At 45.0% G+C, this 25838-nt stretch overlaps 1 protein-coding gene across 1 annotated transcript in view; it reads left to right on the top strand.

Moving 5' to 3' along the window:
- Positions 1-25838, top strand: part of LOC124615650 (methyl farnesoate epoxidase-like) — a 143277-nt gene that overhangs the window by 68793 nt on the left and 48646 nt on the right. The window contains exons 3-4 of the mRNA XM_047143663.1: positions 10465-10704; positions 25681-25835. Of these exons, the coding sequence (XP_046999619.1) occupies positions 10465-10704; positions 25681-25835 (395 nt within the window). The remainder of the gene's footprint in view (positions 1-10464; positions 10705-25680; positions 25836-25838) is intronic.

Genomic DNA, 25838 nt, shown 5'->3' with positions numbered 1-25838 from the left:
GGGAGTGCAGTAGGGGATGAAAAGTTTTAAGGAAATATTTCGTTACATTAAAAATTTTTTAAAAGCTAAACTTTTGAAACTAGTATTTCACTTTTCGGTTAGAAATAAAGAAATATTTGTTTGGAAATGAAAGTTGCTATGGAAATATCTCCACAAGAACTCAAAAGGCATAATTAACGAAAACTTCGTACTCCAGCTACCAGAATCGTTTTTTGATCGGAAATACATTTGGAAAAGACCACGCTTATATGGCCTTAATTAGAGTGAGAAGGTTAGAAGGTGTTGCAATTTGTGAACAGCTTAAAAATTCGATTAAACAGAAACCAAAAAAAAAAAATATCTCTGCAGTCCATACGGTCTACGCGAGCGAAGCAGAGGGCGTAAACTCGTTGTGGATATTTTGAGAATAAAATCGTCTAGATCGCTTAATATATTGATTTACTTATAGCGTCATTTAAGCTACTACCATCATCAGATCAAAACTTAGAACTTGAGGAAAAATGCTCAGTGTCGATCAGTAACCAACGGTTAAGGAGAGGTTTTACGGAATAAGACTGAACGCTGTTTTACAAGCTCTGAATTTTGATGTAATTATGTCCAGCTACGAGAACCGTTTTTTGATTAGAAATACATTTGGAAAAGATATAGTTATATGGCCTTAATTAGCGTGAGAAGCTTAGAAGGGGTAGCTACAACTATGTCATAAATAATATAATACAAAGGAATCAAGACGGTTTTACTTAGAAAAATTCACAATCACATTATGTGTGTTATGGTAGGAGTTCTATTGGGCGTTGTCATTTTGTCTATTTAATCCCCTACTTCCGACACTGTTCATGGTTCGTCTGTTCCCTTTTTTTCCTTTGTTCCACTCAATCGTTAGGTAACGCAGCCTGTGAAACTCTCAAATCCTCTGTTCTTTAAATTTCCTAGTTTTCTACCATTCCACATTTTTTTCAGTTTTTATTCTGGACTTCATAATTAATACCTTATGGCTAGAGACTATATTCACTCCTGGAAATGCCTTGCAACATGATATCTGGTTTACGAATCTTTGGCTTACCATTACACAGTCAGTCTGAAACTCTCTGATGTCTCCGTGTCTCTTCCACGTACACAACCTTCTTTCATGACTCTTAAACCAATTGCTTGCAATGTTTAAACTCTGTTTTTTAATTAATATATTTCTATGTCAGGTGAGACAACTACTTATTACCCAGCCATATCAGGCGGTCTGTTTAAAAACAAAGAAAACAGAAGTAATAAAAAACTGGCAAAGTAATTACAAATCAAACTAACTTCTATAGACAACGATACGTATTTCTGCACGTTTTGCAGCAACTTGAGAACAGAAGTCAGGGAGTCACTCTTAATGTGATCATATAGCATCTACGGGCTGACTGTTGGAGATGAAGGCTACAGTGACTACGTAATAGTATAAAGTTAGTACATAACGCTTAAATCGGGAATTAAGAGGACCTTCAGTGTATTTTCCTTTGACAGTCCGCCAAATTACGGTCTGTGTGAAATTCCACCAGGCAACTTTGCCCGTCAATCCATTCCCGTACTCCATATTCTTCTACTATTTTTCTCCTCCCACTGTTGAATTCCAATCTCCCATACCAACTGATTTTTCGTCACCATTAAGGAGCATTATTTTATCTCATTACCTATTCTTTCAGTGAATTCATAATCTGCGGAGCTGGTAGGCATATACACAGTTGTCACAAAAGTCGTGGGAAACCTCCTAATATAGTATCGGATCTTCTTTTGTCCCGCGTAGTGCAGCAACTATATGTGGCCCGGACTCAACAAGTCATTGGAAGTACCATGCAGATATATTCAGCCATGCTGTCTCCATAGCCACCCACACTTGTGATAGTGTTGCCGGTGCAGGATTGTGTCCGCGAACTAACCTCTCGGTTATGTCCCATGAATGTTCTATGGGATTCACGTCGGGCGATCTGGGTCACCAGATCATTCGCTTCGAAGCAACTGCGAATAATTGTGACCTGGTGACGTGGCGCTTTGTCATCCGTAAAAATTCTATCGTTGTTTGGGAACATGAAGTCCATGAATGGCTGCAAATACTCCCCAAGTAGCCAAAGATAACCGAGGACTCAGTCTGTTCCACGAAAACGCAGCCCACGCCATTATGGAGCCACCACCTGCTTGCACAGAGCGTGGTTGACAATCTGGGTCCATGGCTTCGTTGGGACTGCGCCACTCTTGAACTCTACAATCAGCTCTTACCAATAGTAATCGGGACTCATCTGACCAGACTGCGGTTTCCCAGTCGTCTAGGGTCCAGCCGATGTGGTCACGAGTCAGGAAAGGCACTGTAGGCGATGTAGTGCTGTTAGCAAAGGCTCTCGCGTCGGTCGTCTGCTGCCATAGCCTATTAACGCCAAATTTTGGCGTCCAGTCCTTGCGGATCCATTCGTCCTACGTCCCACACTGATTTCTACTGCTATTTCAGGCAGTGTTGCTTGTCTGTTAGCACTGACAACTCTACGCAAACTCCGCTGCTCTCGGTCGTTAAGCGAAGGCCATCAGCCATTCCGTTGTCAGAGGTAATGGCAGAAATTTGAAATTCTCGGCACACTCTTGACACTGTGGATCTAGGAATGCTGAATCTCCGAAATGTAATGTCCCATGCGTCTACCTTCAATTACCATTCCACGTTCAAAGTTTGTTAATTCGCTTTGTGAGGCCATAATCACGTCGGAAACCTCTTCACATGAATCACTTGAGAACAAATGACAGCTCCGCCAATGCGCTGCCCTTTTGTACCTTGTGTACGCGATACTGCCGTGATGTGTACATATCCATATCGCTATCCTACGACTTTTGTCACTTCAGTGCATGAAGACGTTCATGTTCAAATGTGCTGTTTATTTCGAGCAATATAGTTAAATTAAACCTGTTATAATACTGATAGTAACTCATTTGATTGCTGATATTGTCAGCAGCGGTAGCTGTTCCGATGTCGGCGACTTTTAAATGAAAATTTACAGTGATATTCGAAATAAAAAAAATACATTGTTGAAGGACTTACACACATTGATTAGGAGAAATCATAATGTGGTGCAGTATATGAGAGAAATTAAGGCTTGCATAACACAAAAAAACGTTAGATTGCTGTCGTTGGCAGCAGCTGCAATCACGAAAACTATCGATTCTACCGATATTTATCGGGGTGAACTATGGTGCTGAGCAACAAATCGACAGGGCAGATAACAGCTGCCAATATTAGAGGCGGCCCTGGACGGTTTGGTCTTTATCTAACCCACATGTAAGCAATTACATGCTCGGCAGACGATCAGCGATCGTTAAGAACTTGTCAAGTCAGAAAGCTATGTCACCATTTTACCCTTTACCCCCCCCCCCCCCCCTCTCTCTCTCTCTTAGCTTTTCCGGGGCGAGAAGTAAGTCCCTGGAGCGGTGAGGGGGCAGGGATGTAACACAATTATCGATATTACCTTTAATGTTCTTATCTAACTTCATTGTCTGGTTTTACTTAATGTGACTTCTATATAACTATACTCTTTGAGGTAACATCCATTTAATAGTTTTATTCATTATGTTTGATAATTTATGTAATTATAATTGATCCTCAGGTGTAATACCAAAAGTAACGTGCCGTAAAAGAATGTAAAAAGCTAAAAATTTATTCGTAATACAGAGTCATACTTAGGGAAAGTAAGTTTGTTAATCATTAAAACTTAGAGGGAAGTCGCTGAGCAACGGACCTGGCTAGGCAGGAACAGAAACGGTGGATCTGGCGGTCAAACTGCGAGGCTCCTGTGTGGCTTGAGTCAGTCAGTCGGTGGCTAGCAGGATATGGGTGCGCATCTTGTGAACTGAAAGGGGCGAGAAGAACTGCAAGATTATATGATGTGGTCTCGTATGCGGAAATAATGATGCTTGTTATTGATGGCATACTCTGATTAGCTCTGTGCTATGAAACTCCGACGTTAAGAGGAGAACTCTCAGAGCTTGTTGCACAGGAAGAGCAATGGATACTTTCGTCGCCTTTTTTTAATAGCTCAGGAGATCGTCGCTGCCACCACTGTATAACTGCTGCATAATTGCATGGTCCAGTTATGTGGTTTCGTTTTCAGTATCAAGTTTGTGTTCTGTAAACTTTGTGTTGAGCCACTGTGTTTTATCGTTAGTCAGTTACCTAGACAGATTCTATGCCAAGTGCTACGATACATCCGGGTATCCTACTGTAAAGCAATTATCTTCTTTAACAAAAGTTGGGAAATTTTGTGGAGTTGTAAAGCACATAATTGTTTAGTGAGTATAAGTTTTGAAACACTCCACATAGTTTGGATAAATATGTAGTTAAAGATTCATCAAAGTACAATTAATAAGAGAAGACTTAAGGTATTTAGTTCAAAGATTTTTTTACTTAATAGTGGTTACAATTTCATATGTTGTGTAGTTAACAGTGTTGTCCATTTTGTGTGGTGAGTAAAGTTTTCAGCCTCGATATGAGTCTCCGGTAGATTAGTTTCTGGGTCCCCATGCTAATAATTGAGCCAAATTTAAATGTCATATTACAATAATAGCAATCAAGAATTAGCTACTGGCTACAATTATTCAAACTATAGTAGATCCAGGTGTCGCATGTTCCACTGAAGAGCCAAACAAACTGATACATCTGCCTAATATTGTATAGGGTCACCGCGAACACGCAAAAATGCCTCAACACGACGTGGCATGGACTTGATTAGAGTCTGAAGTAGTGCTGGAGACAATTGGCACCATGAATCCTGCAGGGCTGTCCATAAATCCGTAAGAGTACGACCGGGTGGAGATCTCTTGTGAACAGTACGTTGCAAGGCTTCCCAGATATGCTCAATAATGTTCATTTCTGGGGAGTTTGGTGAGCAGCGGAAATGTTTAAACTCAGAAGAGTGTTCCTGGAGCCACTCTATAGCAATTCTGGACGTGTGGGGTGTCGCATTGTCCCGCTGGAATTGCCCTAGTCCGTCAGAATCCATAGTGGACGTGAATGGATGTAGGTGATCAGGCAGGATGCTTACATACGTGTCACTTGTCAGTCTCGTATCCAGACGTATCAAGGGTCCCATATCACTCCAACAGCACACGCCCAACATCATTAGAGAGCCTCTACCAGCATGAACGGTCCCCTGCTGAATCAGTGTTCATGGATTGATGAGGTTGTCTCCATACCGTATACCTCCACCCGCTCGATAATATTTGAAACGAGATTCCTCCGGCCAGGCAATATGTTTCCCGGCATCAACAGTCCAATGTCAGTGTTGACGGGCTCAGGCGAGGCGTAAAGCTTTGTGTCATGCAGTCATAAGGGTACACGAGTAGGCCTTCGGCTCCGAAAGCCCTTATAGATGATGTTTCGTTGAATGGTTCGCACGCTGACACTTGTTGATGGCCCAGTACTGAAATCTGAAGCAGTTTGCGGAGGGTTTGCCCTTCTGTCACGTTGAGCGATTCTCTTCAGTCGTGTTGGTCCCGTTCTTGCAGGATCTTTTTTCCGGCCGCAGCAATGTCGGAGATTTGATGTTTTACCGGATGCCTGATGTTCACGGTACACTCGTGAAATGGTCGGACGGGAAAATCCCCACTTTATCGCTGCCTCGGAGATGCTGTGTCCCATTGCTCGTGCGTCGACTGTAACACCGTGTTCAAACTCTCTTAAATCTTGATAACCTGCCACTGTAGCAGCAGTAACAGATCTGCGCCAGATACTTTTTGTTTTATATAGGCGTTGTCGACCGCAGCGTCGTGTTCTGCTTGTTTACATATTTCTGTATTTGAATACGCATGCTTATACCAGTTTCTTTGGCGCTTCAGTGTATAAAGTAGAGAATATTTCTTGAGAATGAATATAATGAGCAGTACAAAAGATACTATTATTTCATAACTATTTCAATAGTAGTAATTTCCTATAATCGAACTGACAAGAGACTCTCTTGTCCATGTCAGTAGTGTTACGCTATTAGTAATCATTTTCCTATAATTATCATTGTATTCCTACTGTAATAAGCATAGTAATTGTTATTGAGAGCCAGTTGTTGCCTAAACGCATTAATACTCATCCCGTGTAGTTCAAGTCAAATCACTGGTACATTACTTGCCACACTGTGGTATTGTCTGGTATCTTATCAGCAAAACAGGAGTTCAGTATCAAGTAAAGTCAAGCCCAACAGTTAACTTTCTTTATGAAGCAAACTAGTACTGGGTACAACTTTGAGTAATTAGGCTGACGAACGTTTCCTTTTACGTAATTATAGTTTACTTGATTACTAACAGAACCTCGGGTCAATTCCCGTTTACCTTACTACTGATTTCTTTCAATAGCAATCTTTCGGGAAGCAAATGCAGTTCAACACCTTGTGTAGCGTTCGCTGTGTTCTTCAGTGGTTTGGTATTTAACTAATTTTTAAATGAAAATGATGATCTTATTTCATTACATTGAGCAATTACTAAATAATTTTTTTTCTCCCGGCTACAGATTTGGTCAAGTTACTAAAGAAATCCAAGTTAACATTGTGTTAAAGTGTTGTCTGTAAGTTGTGCAAGTGTCACTAAATCACAGTTCATACAACAGATTCTATACAACTATTGATTATGATGGAAACAGTTATCTTCAGCCGCGCACAACACTGACGTATGTTACCTGAAACAATATTCTTCGCAACTCGTGCGTAATTAATTTCGGCTCCATACATCAGCTAGAAAAGTTCGTTATATGGATGATGCTATGAGCACTGTTTTTAAAGAACCAATCTGATTCATACTATTTTCATTAAAATGAGTTCGGGACCACCGGTGCACATTTATTTTTACACATTTTTATTACCTTCGGCATTTATGTCTGCAGAGTTGCGTAATAGAATTTGCCGCTGAGATAATTGTTAAGATGGCGGCAGACAATTGATAGAGACTTTCTATTGTTAGAGCAAATAGGATAAGTATTTGAAATGCTTATTAAAGTTTACTTTCGTATTGTGCACTATTTAGGCTTCATCAAGCAAACATTTGATTTTTTCCTAAGGAAAACACAGACAAAAACGCGATACAAATCGCTATCATCAATCACTACACTCCTTGCAGCGGAAAGAAATAATTAACACAGATAATGCTTACTGAGAGAGGAATTAAAGTTACAAATAATTATTCACTCACATTTATAATAATAATGAACTCTATTCTCAAGTAATAATTAAAAAATAATTACAATTTCTTAACAATTTGATATGCGTCTTACGTCCGCAACCTACAAAAGCCAACCAACAAAAGGTAAAAACAAAGGAAGACAAACGCAGATCATAAAAGGAATTTACAATTATCATTGTCTTTGTATGATACACATATGTCCAATTACATCATAAAATATTATATAAATAATTAATATTTATTTCACTGATTTTTCGTATGTCGGATAGATAATGTTTATAACTGTTAGAGGCATAATTTCCTCTCGTCGCACTGTAGCTAAAATTTATCTCGTGAGTGTTACACTTGCCATTACACTCAGTCACGGTCATAAAATAAACATCCTTTCACAGGAATAACGTTATCAGAATATCACAAATTTAATAGCAGCCGGTAGCGTTATAGTGGCTCCAGCCCCGGCACGTCAGGTTAACGTTTCAGTAACCAAAGTGACAAAAAGTTACGTGAGATGGTATTGTTAATGTTTCCAGTGATTCCGCCTAAACTGTTATACGATATTCGGAAGTTACGCGTGTCCACAGGGAAAATTTCACCTCAACGAAAGATCTTTTGGATTTGTTCTTCCTTTGGATTTAATTTTGTATTAATGGAAGAACTGTGACAATGTTAATCGTGTGATTTTCAGAATCATAAAAAAAATTGTCTCACGATACGGTAACAGTTCATGTTTAGAATACGGATTCCAACCATGTTGCCAAATGTTTTCTGGAATTACCCTGCAGTTTAAGTTTTTATGATGAAAAGTGTGTTTAAATATGGTACGAAAATTCCAGACTGCACTGTATTCATATTTTATGGCTTCACCAATGCTAAACCAACTATAAAACTTTTCCAGGCTGAAGCGCCTAGAACCGCACGGCCACATCGGCCGGCGGTACAGTGACAAAAATGTAAGTTACATAGCAAACATATGTACATATTCCAGGCCACTGATGATGCGTTGCAGAAAATAAGGGCGGAACGCGTATGGCACTAAAATTGTGTTTTATTCAGCCGCGCGGGATTAGCCGAGAGGTCTCGGGAGCTGCAGTCATGGACAGTGCGCCTGGTCCCGGCGGAGGTTCGAGTCCTCCCTCGGGCATGGGTGTGTGTGTTTGTCCATAGGATATTTAGGTTAATTAGTGTGTAAGCTTAGGGACTGATGACCTTAGCAGTTAAGTCCCATACGATTTCACACACATTTGAACATTTTTTGTTTTATTCAGTTGCTGTCAGACAGTCCATAAGAAAAATTATCAATGTACCGTAATATTACACGCAACTGAGGAAGACAGGACTACAAAAGTTGAAGATGTCAAGTTAATGATCCTGAATTAATTGATAGCAGTTTCTTGGATTAAGCTAAGAGAAACGTGAATTTTGATGAGCAAAGCGAAATGTTGGCGCTAAAACTTTGTTGATATACAATGGCAAGCTTCAAAATTATATGTATTCCTTATACTTATTCTGTTATTCACTACGCGCAGTGGTTGAAAATGTTCTGTTTCATGTGAGAAAATATCGTAATGTATGTAGTTTCTTATAATACACTCCTGGAAATTGAAATAAAACACCGTGAATTCATTGTCCCAGGAAGGGGAAACTTTATTGACACATTCCTGGGGTCAGATACATCACATGATCACACTGATAGAACCACAGGCACATAGACACAGGCAACAGAGCATGCACAATGTCGGCACTAGTACAGTGTATATCCACCTTTCGCAGCAATGCAGGCTGCTATTCTCCCATGGAGACGATCGTAGAGATGCTGGATGTAGTCCTGTGGAACGGCTTGCCATGCCATTTCCACCTGGCGCCTCAGTTGGACCAGCGTTCGTGCTGGACGTGCAGACCGCGTGAGACGACGCTTCATCCAGTCCCAAACATGCTCAATGGGGGACAGATCCGGAGATCTTGCTGGCCAGGGTAGTTGACTTACACCTTCTAGAGCACATTGGGTGGCACGGGATACATGCGGACGTGCATTGTCCTGTTGGAACAGCAAGTTCCCTTGCCGGTCTAGGAATGGTAGAACGATGGGTTCGATGACGGTTTGGATGTACCGTGCACTATTCAGTGTCCCCTCGACGATCACCAGTGGTGTACGGCCAGTGTAGGAGATCGCTCCCCACACCATGATGCCGGGTGTTGGCCCTGTGTGCCTTGGTCGTATGCAGTCCTGATTGTGGCGCTCACCTGCACGGCGCCAAACACGCATACGACCATCATTGGCACCAAGGCAGAAGCGACTCTCATCGCTGAAGACGACACGTCTCCATTCGTCCCTCCATTCACGCCTGTCGCGACACCACTGAGGGCGGGCTGCACGATGTTGGGGCGTGAGCGGAAGACGGCCTAACGGTGTGCGGGACCGTAGCCCAGCTTCATGGAGACGGTTGCGAATGGTCCTCGCCGATACCCCAGGAGCAACAGTGTCCCTAATTTGCTGGGAAGTGGCGGTGCGGTCCCCTACGGCACTGCGTAGGATCCAACGGTCTTGGCGTGCATCCGTGCGTCGCTGCGGTCCGGTCCCAGGTCGACGGGCACGTCCACCTTCCGCCGACCACTGGCGACAACATCGATGTACTGTGGAGACCTCACGCCCCACGTGTTGAGCAATTCGGCGGTACGTCCACCCGGCCTCCCGCATGCCCACTATACGCCCTCGCTCAAAGTCCGTCAACTGCACATACGGTTCACGTCCACGCTGTCGCGGCATGCGACCAGTGTTAAAGACTGCGATGGAGCTCCGTATGCCACGGCAAACTGGCTGACACTGACGGCGGCGGTGCACAAATGCTGCGCAGCTAGCGCCATTCGACGGCCAACACCGCGGTTCCTGGTGTGTCCGCTGTGCCGTGCGTGTGATCATTGCTTGTACAGCCCTCTCGCAGTGTCCGGAGCAAGTATGGTGGGTCTGACACACCGGTGTCAATGTGTTCTTTTTTCCATTTCCAGGAGTGTACAATAAATTTACCTCTTATTATCCTATTATCCTATTATCACCTGATTTATGGAATTTTTTGAGCATTCATTTATCTCTTCGGTAAAATTTACTTGTTGTGGCATACCAGTAATTAGCCCTGAGTGCCTTAAATCGATGTGGTGCCTCCCGGACAGTATAACGCTATCCGTCACTCAACTGTTTGTAATTCTTGACAATGAATATTTAACTTTTAACTTTGTTTTAATTGTAACGCTGTGTGACGTGTGAGTGGTGACAGGAACTTGTGGTCGTGTTGGCAGGCCCTCCGTGCCTGCCCGTGCTGGGCAGTGTCCTGTCCCTGGCTGGTGCGAAGCCGCACCTGCGGCTGGAGGCGTGGCGCGAGCAGTACGGCCCGGTGGTGGGGCTCGTGCTGCCCGGAAGCGTCCCCGCCGTCGCCGTCTGCGGCGCCGACGCCGTCTTCGAGACGCTGCGCCGGGACGAATTCCAGGGCCGGCCCGACGACCCAGACCTGCGGGAGCGCACGCTCAACCAGCGCCTCGGTCAGCACCACCCTCTGCTCTCACACCCGCTACATTCAATTCACTGCTCAGCAATCTAGTTTTCTTTCACGCCAAGTGTAGTGTTACATCTACAGGGTGAAAATTAGTTAAACCGACAAACTCTGGGAGGTTGTAGGGGACATTAAAACAAATATTTTTCCGTAATGTCATTTTTTTCCTATGAGGATTATTTAAACCGGTGGAGGCCACATTACACTCGTCACTTTTAGAGGCCGTATTACGCTCTTCAGTTGTTAGAGGGGTATTACGCTCATCAGTTGTAGGCAACTGCTGTCCACCAGTGTAGTGGTGCATTGTCTCTGTTTACTAATGGAGCGATGCACCTGCAGTGAATACACCGATATGGTTGGTGCTTACGACGTAACGCACCACAATGGACGAGCTGCACAGCGGGTTTTTTCAACAACTATATCCTAATCGCCGTATCCCGCATCAAATGACCTTTGCTGCTGTGTACCAACGTCCGCGTGAGACCGGGTCATTTAGCACATTACCTGTACAGGGACGCCGTCGCACGGTAAGAACGCTGCAATTTGAGGAAGCTGTCTTGCAGCATGTGGAATTGAAGTTAAAATCTTCTGGGTTATTAGGCCGCATCATGTTTCTTCTAAAATGTTCGACCCCTCTGCTGGGATTTTCCTCAGGGTCTTTTGGTGTCCACTACTGCTAGAACAGCAGAACTAGCAGTAGTGGACACCAAAAGATCCTGAGCAAGATCCCAGCAGAGGGGTCGAAACGTCGAACTTTTTAGAAGAAACATGACGCGGCCTAATAACACAGAAGATTTTAGCTTCAGTGACAACGGCCACGAAAGCCTGCAGACTTACATACAGCATGTGGAATTGCGGAAGACGTCCCGCTCCCTACAAGACAACGCATGTGGTTCCAACATGACGGGGCGCCGGCACATTTCAGTCGTCGTGTGCGTCGATTCCTGGACCGACGGTTCCCAGAAACGCGGATTGGTAGAGGTGCTCCTGTACCATGGCCTGCTCGATCCCCAGATGTGTCCCCTCTGGACTTTTTTGTGTGGGGAGAGATGCGCAGCATTGTTTAGGCTACTCCTGTTGCATCAGAAGAGGATCTGGTTGCCCGAATAGTAACAGCAGCAGGAACAATTCAGGACACTCCTGGGGTTTTTGCCCGTGTCAGACAGAATATGATCCGACGGTGTAACCTTTGTTTACGTGTCAATGGAGGCATTTTTGAAAGTATACTGTAATTGAAATTGGGTTGTGTTAATGTGTTGTCTCTTGGTCATAAATAAATGGAAAAGTGTTTGTTGGTTTAATTAATTTGCCACCAGAGAAATCTTCCTCTACCGGTTTAAATACTCCTCATAGGAAGAAATGGCATTAGGGAAAAATATTTGTTTTGATGTCCCCTACAACCTCCCAGAGTTTGTCGGTTTAAACACTTTTCACCCTGTATATCCACTGATGAGCTTAGTACCTAAGTAACAGTTTGGTTCATTTGTGGAAAGTTATACAACAATGAACGTGCGTGGAATCTATTCCAGATGTATATGGCACCATATCTCTACACGTAGGCCATGTATTTCCCATAAATTATGGGTCAGTGGTTCGTGGATGCCGAACTGGTGACCAATACCATCCCACATGTGTTCCATCAGGTTCAAATCGGACGAATTTAGTGAACAAGACAACAATGTGAGCTCACTGTGAGTCTTCTAAAACCATTGTAACATTATTCTGGCCTGGCGACAGTGACAGTTATCCTGCTGGAAAATGCCATCGTCATTGCTGATCGCACGGATCATGAACCAATTCAAGGTGACCGTAGTAATGTTGACATGGTCCACAGTGATGGTACCTCCTATTACTACCGCAGTTGCAATGGAAGCGCAGGTGGATCTCCCTCATAATATAATACTGCCCCAATGGTCTGCAACCACAGTGCAGAGCAAGTTTCGATCTCCTTTTCGCCTCGATGACGGCGTATACTGACAAGACTACCGGCCTAGTGTAATGTGATTCATCTGACCAACAACATGTTTCCATTCATCGCAGTCCACACTTGTTGATGCTGTGCCTACTGGATTCGTAATTTATGATGTCTTTGACTCAATGTGGTAACTTGTAGGGTTCGTCAGAACTTAATCCTTCAAATCATGTCTGCACCAGTATTGTACTCGTTGGATCTGACACAGATAGTCGCCTATCATGCTTTACAGAGCGTGCATCCTTTCGACCACCAGATTCTATGATCAGGCGAGGTCCTCAAAATCTTGTCGTATACTCGTGGTATGTTTTCCTTCTACCGCTTTCCATAGATGCTTAGGGCAGTAGCGCACAAAGAGTCGATCAAGATCGGCATTTCCGCTGATGAGGATGTTTTATGGCGGAGGGCGATAAACAGCAAGGTCATCAGCAAGGTCATCAGCGGGCATTTCCGAGATCCTCATTCCACGCTACAGGCTATATGACTGTACCATTCCTTAAAGGCTTTATGTCAGAGGATTTCGGCCCATATCATCGCTACAATGATCCCCATTCGCGTGTGCTCTACTTATACAGAGTGGTCCATTGATAGTGACCGGGCCAAGTATCTCACGAAATAAGCATCAAACGAAAAACTACAAAGAAAGAAACTCGTCTAGCTTGAAGGGGGAAACCTGATGGCGCTATGGTTGGCCCGCTAGATGGCGCTGCCATAGGTTCAAAAATGTTCAAATGTGTGTGAAATCTTATGGGACTTAACTTCAAGGTCATCAGGCCCTAAGCTTACACACTACTTAACCTAAAGTATCCTAAGGACAAACACACACACACCCATGCCCGAGGGAGGACTTGAACCTCCACCGGGACCAGCCGCTGCCATAGGTCAAGCGGATATCAACTGCGTCTTTTTAAATAGGAACCCCCATTTTTTATTACATATTCGTGTAGTTCGTAAAGAAATATGAATGTTTTAGTTGGACCACTTTTTTTGCTTTGTGATAGATGGCGCTGTAATAGTCACAAACGTATAAGTACGTCGTATCAAGTAACATTCCGCCAGTGCGGACGGTATTTGCTTTGTGATACATTGCCCGTATTAAAATGGACCGTTCGCCAGTTGTGAAAAAGGTCGATATCGTGTTGATCAAAATGACCAACGGGCGTGTGCTACGTACGCTGCTCGGTATCCTGGACGACATCATCCAAGTGTCCGGACCATTCGCCGGATAGTTACGTTATTTAAGGAAACAGAAGTGTTCAGCCACATGTGGAACGTCAACCACGATCTGCAACAAATGATGATGCCCAAGTAGGTGTTTTAGCTGCTGTCGCGGCTAATCCGCACATCAGTAGCAGACAAATTGCGCGAGAATCGGAAATCTCAAAAACGTCGGTGTTGAGAATGCTACATCAACATCAACTGCACCCGTACCATATTTCTATGCACCAGGAATTGCATGGCGACGACTTAGAACGTCGTGTACAGTTCTGCCACTGGGCACAAGAGAAATTACGAGACGATGACAGATTTTTTGCGTGCGTTCTATTTAGCGACGAAGCGTCATTCACCAACAGCGGTAACGCAAACCGGCATAATATGCACTATTGGGCGACCTTGGCGGGTTAATGTATGGTGCGGCATTATGGGAGGAAGGATAACTGGCGCCCATTTTATTGATGGCAATCTAAATGGTGCAACATATGCTGGTTTTCTACGTAATGTTCTACCGATGTTACTACAAAATGTTTCACTGCGTGACTGGATGGCGATGTACTTCCAACATGATGGATGTCCGGCACATAGCTTGCGTGCGGTTGAAGCGGTACTGAATATCATATTTCATGACAGGTGGATTGGTCGTCGAAGTACCATACCATGGCCCCCACGTTCACTGGATCTGACGTCCCCGGATTTCTTTCTGTGGGGACAGTTGGAGGATATTTGCCATCGTGATCCACCGACAATGCCTGACAACATGCGTCACCGCATTGTCAATGCATGTGCGAACATTACGGAAAGCAAACTACTCGCTGTTGAGAGGAATGTCGTTACACGAATTGCCAAATGCATTGACGTTGACGGACATCATTTTGAGCATTTATTGCGTTAATGTGGTATTTACAGGTAATCACGCTGTAACAGCATGCGTTCTCAGAAATGATACGTTCACAAAGGTACATGTATCACATTGGAACAACCGAAATAAAATGTTCAAACGTACCTACGTTCTGTATTTTAATTTAAAAAACCTGCCTGTTAGCAACTGTTTGTCTAAAATTGTGAGCCATATGTTTGTGACTGTTACAGCGCCATCTATCACAAAGAGAAAAAAGTGGTCCAACTAAAACATTCATATTTATTTACGTAGAACACGAATATGTAATAAAAAATGGGGGTTCATATTTAAAAAAATAGCAGTTCATATCCGTTTGACCTATGGCAGCGCCATCTAGCGGGCCAACCATAGCGCCATCTGGTTTCCCCCTTCAAGCTAGACAAGTTTCGTCCTTTGTACTTTTTCCGTTTGACGCTTATTTCGTGAGATATTTGGCCCGGCCACGATCAATGGACCACCCTGTATATACTGGCGTGCAAAACATAAGGACGAAAGTAACTTTCGCATGGCGGCTAATTGCCAAGTAATATAACTTGATGAAACTTGGATTACATGTAGAAAGACCTTCTGCAGTTAGTATAGACGGCAACTCAAAAAAATATGCAATGAGGCGAACAGAAGTGACACTTTTATTCAAAGACAATAATTACACTGAAGTTACCACAATTCATGATGGTGCTACAGGCTTTGCAAAAGGAGCAACATGCTTCTTAATAGGGTGTGTGGTCACCACTGACATCAGTTCATGCTCTGCAACGTTCTACCATGCTGGTAAGAAGGTCTTGTGGTAGGGCATTTTATTTCTCCGCCAGCATAGTTAGAAACTCCTGGATGGTCGCTGGTATATGTGGATGTACTGCTACATGTCTTCCCAACACGTCCCATACATACTCAAGGGGAAATGGGAAGGACACTCAATCCGTTGCATATCCTCTCATTCTAAGAGCTCCTGTCTATTCCTCCGCCAGCATAGTTGGAAACTCCTGGATGGTCGCTGTTATATGTGGATGCACTGCTACATGTCTTCTCAACACGTCCCATACATACTCAAGGGGAAATGGGAAGGACACTCAATCCGTTGCATATCCTCTCATTCTAAGAGCTCCTGAACCTTCGCAGTCGGATGCGGCCGTGCACTGTCGCCACATGCACACCTTATAAGACACATATTGGGTAGGAGTACAATGTCAGAATAACACTGACCAGCGAGTATATTGTGTTAAAAGATTTTGCTGCTAGTACACCCATGCAACATCACACCTCCCCATGCCATTGCATTTGGACTATGGAAACAACAATGTTCCTCAGTGGGCTGTGTGTTCTCTCCTCTCGTCATCTGAGGCTACGTCCAGCATTCTTGATCATGTTGGTGGTCGAGGTGCTATTGTGTGTGGAGGCAAGATGTTGCGTCGGTGTAATGACCAGATCTTTGAGCACATACACTCATCAGTCAGTGTTACTGTCACATAGTGCTTCTTCCCTATATGCATCTTTTCAGTGTTGTATTCAGCCCTAATGTGATTCTTATCTATGGTAATGCATGCCCGCATTGGACAGTGCAGGTGGAAGAGAACTAGGAACGAAAGGATATTTAGCAGATGGACTGGCCTTCCCATCCCCCATTGAGCACATGTGGGATGTGTTGGGGCAATGTATTGCAGCATGTCCACATGCTCCAATGACTATCTGGCAGTTGTCAATGCCGCTGGTGGAGGAATAGAACGCCCTACCACAAAAACTTATTACCAGTCTCATGGCCAACATGTGAGACGTTGCAGAGCATGCACTATTGTCAGTGGTGATCACAAACCCTATTAAATATCATGTACCACCCCTTGCAACGCCCAGGGGATCACCATGAATTGTGGTGACTTGAGTGTAATTATTACTGTCTTTGAATATTCTGTTCATCTCATTATGCACTGCTTTCAGTTTTCTTCTCTACTGTACTGTACAGTTCTTTCTACACTAGGTCCGAGTTTCATCGCTGACTTACCTGGCAGTTAGCCACCATGCAAAAGTTACTTTCGTCCTTAAGTTTTCGCTCACCAGTCTACTTAACTTTCCTACAGCGTCACGTGATTGCAGCGCCAGCGGGTGGCATTCAGCTTAGTGATGGGGAAAATTTCATAATGTTTTGGCTCATCTGTGTGTGGACAGTGCGAGGAAAAATTATCAACCTACTTTTCTCTTCCAAGTGCTTACTGAGCCCTTTTACTTGGCCTAACATCTGTTATCATTTTCTCATGATGCCTGTGCATCATGATGATAGCTTATAGGTTGCGCAGTCTTCTTGAAATAAAGGCTCTTTAAATGTACTCGACAGAATTTCCCGAGAACTACTTTCTCTTTCTTCCAAGGATTCCCATATAAGTTACTCAAACTTTTCTGCTACACTTCCACTTTGACTCTGCCAACCTATAATGATGCTAGCAGTGTGTCTCTGAAATCGTTTCATGTCTGTTGTGATGCATGTTGATAAGGACTCCAAACGCTGGACAAAACTTCAGTATTGGAGCAGTAGCGACGTGTATGGGATTTCCTTACAGATGCACTGCAGGTTCCCAGAATCCTTCCTACGGACGTAGGTCTTGCATTGGCGTAGGTTACACTAATTTTTGTGTGACTGTCCCATTCCGTATCGCTTGTTAAAGGCCAGTGAGAATTTAGTAGAGCTGTTCCTTTTTATAGGATTAGAACTTCGTAACGATATTCTTACTTTGCTAAATATTAGGTTTGTGCATAAGATCATAACTTTGTTTGTAAGTTTAATATACACAACAAATATACATAACAGAGAGTTTAGTCATCAACAATATACTCTCCTTTACTATTTACAACAGTCTGCAAACACTGAGATAACGTTTCGATGCTGCAGCTGTAGAAGTCACGTGACTAGGAGAACTCGTCAAGCCATGCTCTTAGCGCATTTTCATCTGGAAAGCAAGTTCCTTGAAGGTTGTTCGACCGAGACCAGAAAAGGTGAAAATCTGACGGTTCAAGATCAGATGAATAAGGTGTGTGCAGAATCACTTCACAATCCAGTTACTCTATAATGCTCTTTGTCAGTCTAGCAGAATGAGGGTGCGAGTTACAGCGAAGTAGCATCACTACTTGTTCTTGGACTGCATCTGCAAGACATCTCAGTTGTTGACAGTAAATGTCGGCAATGGTGGTTACACCTTGGGGAAGCAGTTCACAGTACAACACACCGTCGCTCACCACATGCATAACTTTATCTTTTGTGGATGTGCACAAGTACAGTGAGTTGCTGCTTAATTTGGACTCTACCATTCCTTTATTTTCTTTATGTTAGCATAAGGATATCATTAATCATTGCCAGTAACGGTATAGGATAGTGACTGTCGCTGTGTTCAAGAGCCAACTGATGACGAGTAAGCGAAGCTGCAGCCGCTGATTTTTGTTATTTGGGCTTAGAGGATGCGGTACCCATACACCCGATTATTGAACTTTACCCTCTATATGCGGGGGTCTTATTATGGTGGAATGGCCACAGTTCATCACATTTTCCAGTTCTCGCGTACACTGACGAGGATAATTGTGCTGTCATGCGTTTACATAACCTTCATCAAACCCCAAAGCACTTGCTGAATGTGGAGAGTTAACCATGAAAAAATTTTCTTGCCGTGCTCTGTCCAACGCCATTATCCCTCACACTGTGCAAACGTTTCTGACAGCCTCCGCTGCTGTCACCCCTGTACTGAACTCAAGCAGAAGAATATGTGGGAAATATTCAGGTTTCTCCACTTGTCACTCCATTTTCTAGCGTTCACAGCCGCACTCACATTCTCCAAATGACAAAATGACAATATGTAAACTAAAATATCAAGAGTGAACTAAAAATAAGGTATGACAACCGATAGATAAACTCACAGGTACTGGAATAACGACTTGCAAAGCAAAAACGGTGCGAACTTACGCAGCAACCAACACAATTACTTTTTAACTGTGAAAAATGCTCCTGCTCCACAAATGGTTTATTATACCAACCGGTTTCTATTAACGCGTAATAATGCGTGCATGTGTTCACCACGAAACCATGGACCTAAGTACCAGTTTGCAATATAACGTATAATATCATCCTACTGGGAGGTATTCAGGTATTTACTTTAAACATACTCTCAGTCCAAGAGGGAATACTGAAAACTAGCTTACAACTAATGACGGACAATAGAGGTGGTACAAATTAAATCCGACTCCTCAGCAATTTGAGGAACACAGAAAGATGTCAAACGGAATAAAACAATGCGTCTGGAATACGAGAATCAGGTACGAGGCTCTGTTGTGTAGAGGGATACGAATCCCATAAACTGTGAATCACGTGTTCCATACCCTGAGCTTCGGAAAGCAAAATCGCAGAAAATATTCCTTAAGTCTCAGCTAGAGAAGTCAATTATTATTATTATTATTATTATTTATTTATTTTTGGGTTGGGGGCATTCAGACTTCACGCTGATATAAACAATAGACGAGCAGAGCACACGGGATGTATATCTAACACAGAGATATTTCAGGTGAAAGATGTTACGGCAGACACGAGGAAATACACTCCTGGAAATTGAAATAAGAACACCGTGAATTCATTGTCCCAGGAAGGGGAAACTTTATTGACACATTCCTGGGGTCAGATACATCACATGATCACACTTACAGAACCACAGGCACATAGACACAGGCAACAGAGCATGCACAATGTTGGCACTAGTACAGTGTATATCCACCTTTCGCAGCAATGCAGGCTGCTATTCTCCCATGGAGACGATCGAAGAGATGCTGGATGTAGTCCTGTGGATCGGCTTGCCATGCCATTTCCACCTGGCGCCTCAGTTGGACCAGCGTTCGTGCTGGACGTGCAGACCGCGTGAGACGACGCTTCATCCAGTCCCAAACATGCTCAATGGGGGACAGATCCGGAGATCTTGCTGGCCAGGGTAGTTGACTTACACCTTCTAGAGCACGTTGGGTGGCACGGGATACATGCGGACGTGCATTGTCCTGTTGGAACAGCAAGTTCCCTTGCCGGTCTAGGAATGGTAGAACGATGGGTTCGATGACGGTTTGGATGTACCGTGCACTATTCAGTGTCCCTTCGACGATCACCAGTGGTGTACGGCCAGTGTAGGAGATCGCTCCCCACATCATGTGCCTCGGTCGTATGCAGTCCTGATTGTGGCGCTCACCTGCACGGCGCCAAACACGCATACGACCATCATTGGCACCAAGGCAGAAGCGACTCTCATCGCTGAAGACGACACGTCTCCATTCGTCCCTCCATTCACGCCTGTCGCGACACCACTGGAGGCGGGCTGCACGATGTTGGGGCGTGAGCGGAAGACGGCCTAACGGTGTGCGGGACCGTAGCCCAGCTTCATGGAGACGGTTGCGAATGGTCCTCGCCGATACCCCAGGAGCAACAGTGTCCCTAATTTGCTGGGAAGTGGCGGTGCGGTCCCCTACGGCACTGCGTAGGATCCTACGGTCTTGGCGTACATCCGTGCGTCGCTGCGGTCCGGTCCCAGGTCGACGGACACGTGCACCTTCCGCCGACCACTGGCGACAACATCGATGTACTGTGGAGACCTCACGCCCCACGTGTTGAGCAATTCGGCGGTACGTCCACCCGGCCTCCCGCATGCCCACTATACGCCCTCGCTCAAAGTCCGTCAACTGCACATACGGTTCACGTCCACGCTGTCGCGGCATGCTACCAGTGTTAAAGACTGCGATGGAGCTCCGTATGCCACGGCAAACTGGCTGACACTGACGGCGGCGGTGCACAAATGGTGCGCAGCTAGCGCCATTCGACGGCCAACACCGCGGTTCCTGGTGTGTCCGCTGTGCCGTGCGTGTGATCATTGCTTGTACAGCCCTCTCGCAGTGTCCGGAGCAAGTATGGTGGGTCTGACACACCGGTGTCAATGTGTTCTTTTTTCCATTTCCAGGAGTGTAGTAAAGACGCTACAGTGTTGTGTACTGTACTCAATGGCGCCCATTAGCATCACACCGAGTGCTGATTGTTCCAAAAGCAATCTGGCAACTTTCGTTCTCCTCAGAAGCTACGCACGTGGATATGTCCATCGTCACGCTGTATGCAGAACCAGGGCTCATATGAATAGTCCGCGTGGTGTCACTTGTGTGTACAGTGTTGTTGTTGGGCGCACCACTGCCAGTACACCTCTCTCTGCTGTTCTGTCCGCACACTGACAGTCTGTGTTGTCCAGTCCATGTCATGCCGTCTGTGTGGTTTCTTGTCTTGCTAGAAAGAAGTCCACTTCCTGACTCGAGGTGTGTGTGACTTGGGTATACAACCCGGCATGGCCGAGCAAACGATGTCTTTGGCCTTACAAGCGCTAGTCATGTGGGGCCGTAGAGGCCATGCACGCCATTAAGGAATGGCTGTCCTGAACTCACTGATTCCAAATCCTACTGACAGTCGTGGGATCCTGATGCGAGCGGCAATATCACAGTCTCCACAAGACACGATCCTGCCACTTTTGAATGCCAACGAGTGTTGGTTCAGCAGGAAGTTTTCTGTGTAATCTATCCTCATACACAAAATGCTTATATTGCTACCCCTACTAATTTTTTGGCTGTGCTCAAATGCTGATCATTTGTAAAGAGTTACTTTTGCAGCGCATGCGTGTCGGTAGATGTAACTGTAGCAGATTAGCAAAGAAGCACCGCGTGATATTGTTCCCTAGCAGATTTCTCACCTGCGGATCTTCTGTCCCAGGCGTCGGACTTCGTTTCTTTCAACAAGTGTTTCATCGCCTAGTAAGGGATTTATAAAAGTGGACAGTAAGGAAGCTATAATCAGTGAAACTCGGAATAATCTGGAAAAATATATATTGAAAAATAAACACATAAGTGAAACCGTTTCACAAGTTTCCATAGATTATCTCTCACAGAATGTAGCTATTGGACGAGCTATAGACTCTCTGTGTGACAAGTTGAAAGTACTCAAGCTCACACAACAAAACTGTCTTCAGAGTAAAGACCGGTCTCCAGAGAGAGCACAGCAATGAAATAACGGGTGTCACTATAACAGAAAAAACTAACAATTGGTCCACGCTTATGACACGAGGAAAACTAGTCTGCAAAAACAGCTTATGACGCTACTGTCGATCTGCAGGACCAGTATCTTGCTTCGCTGACATAGCTGTAATACAGCCGTAACCATTAAGATTGCGATGTGATTAATAACTCCAAACATCACGAGTGGCTCGCGGATGACTAACCTAGGCTGTTACCAAGGTAATGGGAAGCACTAACCATTAAATGGCGATAAGTGCCGTGCACTAAAAATCGCATTGTTGTACTCCTGTAGAAACTGCACCGGAATGGGCTGGAGAGCTGCTCCATCATGTAGCAGACTCGGTCCATGAGCTACGGTACACCTCCACGGTACGCGTAAAGGTCCTTGTAGCCAACCTAACACGGGTGAGAGGTGGAACCGTTCCTGCTACCCTGGTCGCCTGGAGTGGTCGATTTCCAGCCCTCAAGATGAATGACCTGAACTGGCGCGAATTCTCAGAACGCGGGAGAACGGCGTGTCCTCCCGGCACCCCGTGACTTCAACGATGATTCGAAATAACGGCCAGAAAACCAAGCTAGATTTCGCCATCTTGGGTGTTTTCTATATTAATTAAATGTCGAATGTTAAATTTGTCCTGTCCCTCCAACCGATGCTAATCTATGTAGACAATACCTCAGTAATCTCTGCAGACTTGGCAAAATTAATTTAGTAGGACCAATTCGTTACATGTTTGATGAATTGTTAATTAATTTACCGACTGGTCTGAGTTAGGTATCAGTTTACTCGGAATTTTATGTGGAGTTCGAATCTGTGACCAGACTTAAAGGATTAGTTTTCTTACTCTCTCTTCCTTTGTAGCGATGACTGGTCTGGACGGATGCTACGGCACTGCCACTTGCGTTTTCTGCTTCAAAATGTCACTGCATTAAACTTCCCTTAACAGGAACAAACTGTAGGAAACAGTCCTTAACGAGATAGGAAGCAGAAGAGGTCATATGGACGTTTGGCCGAAATTCGTTCCAAGGGAGGTACACAAAGTTGAAGGCTGAGATAAAAGACCTGTAACAGTGTAGATTTCAGAGATTAAAAGCAGAGATGGGAACACAGGCAGGAAAAAATTTTCTGCCCGTACTAGTGATTCAGTTCGTCACTCAAGAGAGCAGCGACCTGGGGCACAGTCAAATAGTAGCGACAGTGCCTTTCGTACAGCCAGATACACGTCTTCCAGTAGGGGATGAAGGGTCACTCGCAGAACTGCAGACGTGTCTCGCCTGAAAGCGTTGTGGAAGGATGACTGGTCCCACTAGGCGATCGCCAATAATCCCCGCCCACGCACTGAGGCTGAACTGGTGCAAATGGTTCGCTGCCACCATATCATGGGAACTCTCCATATGCCTTAGGTCGGTATTGTGAATGTTGACGATACCAGCCCTCATAAAGGTATCCTCGTCCGTGACAAGGTTGGATGCCAGAAATCCCAACACTGTGGTGGCCTCCCTCCGTGTCCTGAATGGTACCTCCTGGGGAGCGGACCAAGTGGTCCTTCTCCGTTTCTATCGCGCCTTAGTGCGCTCGAAATTGGACTGTGGAAGCATAGTTTACTCCTCTGCTCGGCCGTCTATTCTTCGGCGTCTCGACTCTATCCACCACTGTGGATTACGTTTAGTGTCTGGAGCTTTTTACACCAGCCCTGTGGAAAGCCTTTATGCTGAGACTGCTGAACCTCCACTGTCCAATCGGCGAGCTGTCTTTCTGAGTCGTTATGCAAGCCATCTGTCTTCCATGCCTGCTAATGCGGCCCATGACATTTTTTTCGACGCCTCCTTGGATTTAGAGTATGCAGGCCGCCCTTCCTCTCTACTACCACCGGGAGTGCGCTTCCGTCAACTGCTCCATTCTCTTTCCTTCCACTTTCCAAAAACCTTCTTGACAACTTGGGGTACAGCACCACCTTGGCTCCGGCCACGGACCAGCCTGCTCCGTGACCTTTGCCAGTTTCCCAAGGATGGTACCCCTTCTCTTGTTTATCGTCGGGCATTTGCTGCTGTATGCGCGCAAATGAAGGATGCCACATTTATTTAAACTGATGGCTCGAAAACATCATTTGGCGTTGGGAGTGCCTATATTGTTGGCAGTGTTCGGTTTTTACTGCGGAGCTTTACGCTGTTCTCCAGGCTGTCCAATACATCCGTCGCCATCAGCGGGTAAAGTATATTACATGCTCGGATTCGCTCAGCTCTCTCCTCAGTCTCCAAGCTCTCTACCCTGTCCACCCCTCTGGTCCACCGGATTTAGGACTGCCTCCACTTGGGGGGCGTCTCTGTGGCGTTCCTCTGGATCCCAGGACATGTTGGTATCTGTGGAAACGGGGCGGCCGATATAGCGGCCAAGGCTGCAGTCTCTCTTCTTCAGCCTGCTGTTCGCATGGTTCCCTTCGCCGATCTACGGAGTGTTTTATGTCGTCGTGTTGCTCTTTTATGGCACGCACGTTGGTCGACACTTCCCAATAATAAATTGCGGGACGTGAAAGCTCTTGGCCGGCCGAAGTGGCCGTGCGGTTGAAGGCGCTGCAGTCTGGAACCGCAAGACCACTACGGTCGCAGGTTCGAATCCTGCCTCGGGCATGGATGTTTGTGATGTCCTTAGGTTAGTTAGGTTTAACTAGTTCTAAGTTCTAGGGGACTAATGACCTCAGCAGTTGAGTCCCATAGTGCTCAGAGCCATTTGAACCATTTGAAAGCTCTTCCCTGTGGTTGGACCTCTTCCTCCCGAACTCGTCGTCGGGAGGAGGTAATTTTAATTAGACTCCGGATAGGGCACTGTCTTTTTAGCCATCGACATCTTTTAAGTGGCGATCCTCCCCCGCTTTGTCCCCACTGCTCTCAAGTGTGGACGGTGAGACACCTTTTACTCGAGTGCCCCTATTTTACTCCGTTACGTGTCCGTCTACAGCTGTCGCCCGATATATCTTCCATTTTAGCAGATGACACGCGCTCAGCCGACCGCGTTCTCGAGTTTATTAGTGTCGGTGAGATGACGTCTGTCATTTGAAGCTCTTTTTGTGGACACACAGCCTCCCTTCTATAGTGGTTTTTTAAGCTTTCCTTCTGTTTTTATTTTCCCCATTTTTTTGAGTTTCGCTCCCATTGCTGCTGGTTTCCAATTTGGTTTTCTTACCTTTTCCTAAGTCACAGACCGGGTGCTAATGACCGTAGCACTTTTGCGCCCTAAAACCATAACAAAAAAAAAAAAAAAAACTGCGATGGCCTGTGCGATGAACCAGCGACAAATCCGTCTACGCGGGGACAAGTCCATGGCTGATATGGCCTGTACGCAGTATAAGTGATACGGCAGTGGCAGTTGTGGAGAAAGTTTCATACAGCCTGGCTGACCCCACGCTGGCGGGCCACCTGCCCGTCGCTGATACCGAGGTCACAGTCAAAGATCTTTTATCTCCACCTCCCTTGGAAAGCATTTCTGGCTACATGTCCATATGATTTCTTGGCTTCATTTCGTCTAAGGGATATTTTCCTGCCGTTTGTTCTCCTTTAACAAAATAATCCTGTATATCCCTGCATATAGTGCACTTGATGCCAATATGAGGTTTGTTGCATGTCACTTTCATGGGGCTGCAATTTTAATGGCCGATAGTGTACTGTACAAAGCGAGACAAACAAATATGTAGACATTACTGAAAATGGTGGAGGTAAATCATGGATGCTGATCAGCTATTGTCTAGAAGTGTTTACAGTTTTTCTAAGGTGTAAACGCATGTAGAGATCATAATGGGTAATCACTGTGCGTCGGTCCACAACAACAGGTATGCTTTTCAACGACGGTCCGGCTTGGGTGCAGCAGCGGCGCTTTACTCTGCGCCACCTGCGGGACTTCGGCTTCGGCAAGCTCAGCATGGAGGGCCGCATCCTGGAGGAGGTCGAGGACCTGCTGTCTTCCATCCGCAACAACACTGTAGAGGTC

Source organism: Schistocerca americana, chromosome 5, assembly GCF_021461395.2.
Source record: "Schistocerca americana isolate TAMUIC-IGC-003095 chromosome 5, iqSchAmer2.1, whole genome shotgun sequence".
Classification (NCBI taxonomy): Eukaryota; Metazoa; Arthropoda; class Insecta; order Orthoptera; family Acrididae; genus Schistocerca; species Schistocerca americana.
Note: the sequence above shows the minus strand (reverse complement) of the source record. Positions and strands in the feature narration are given on the sequence as shown.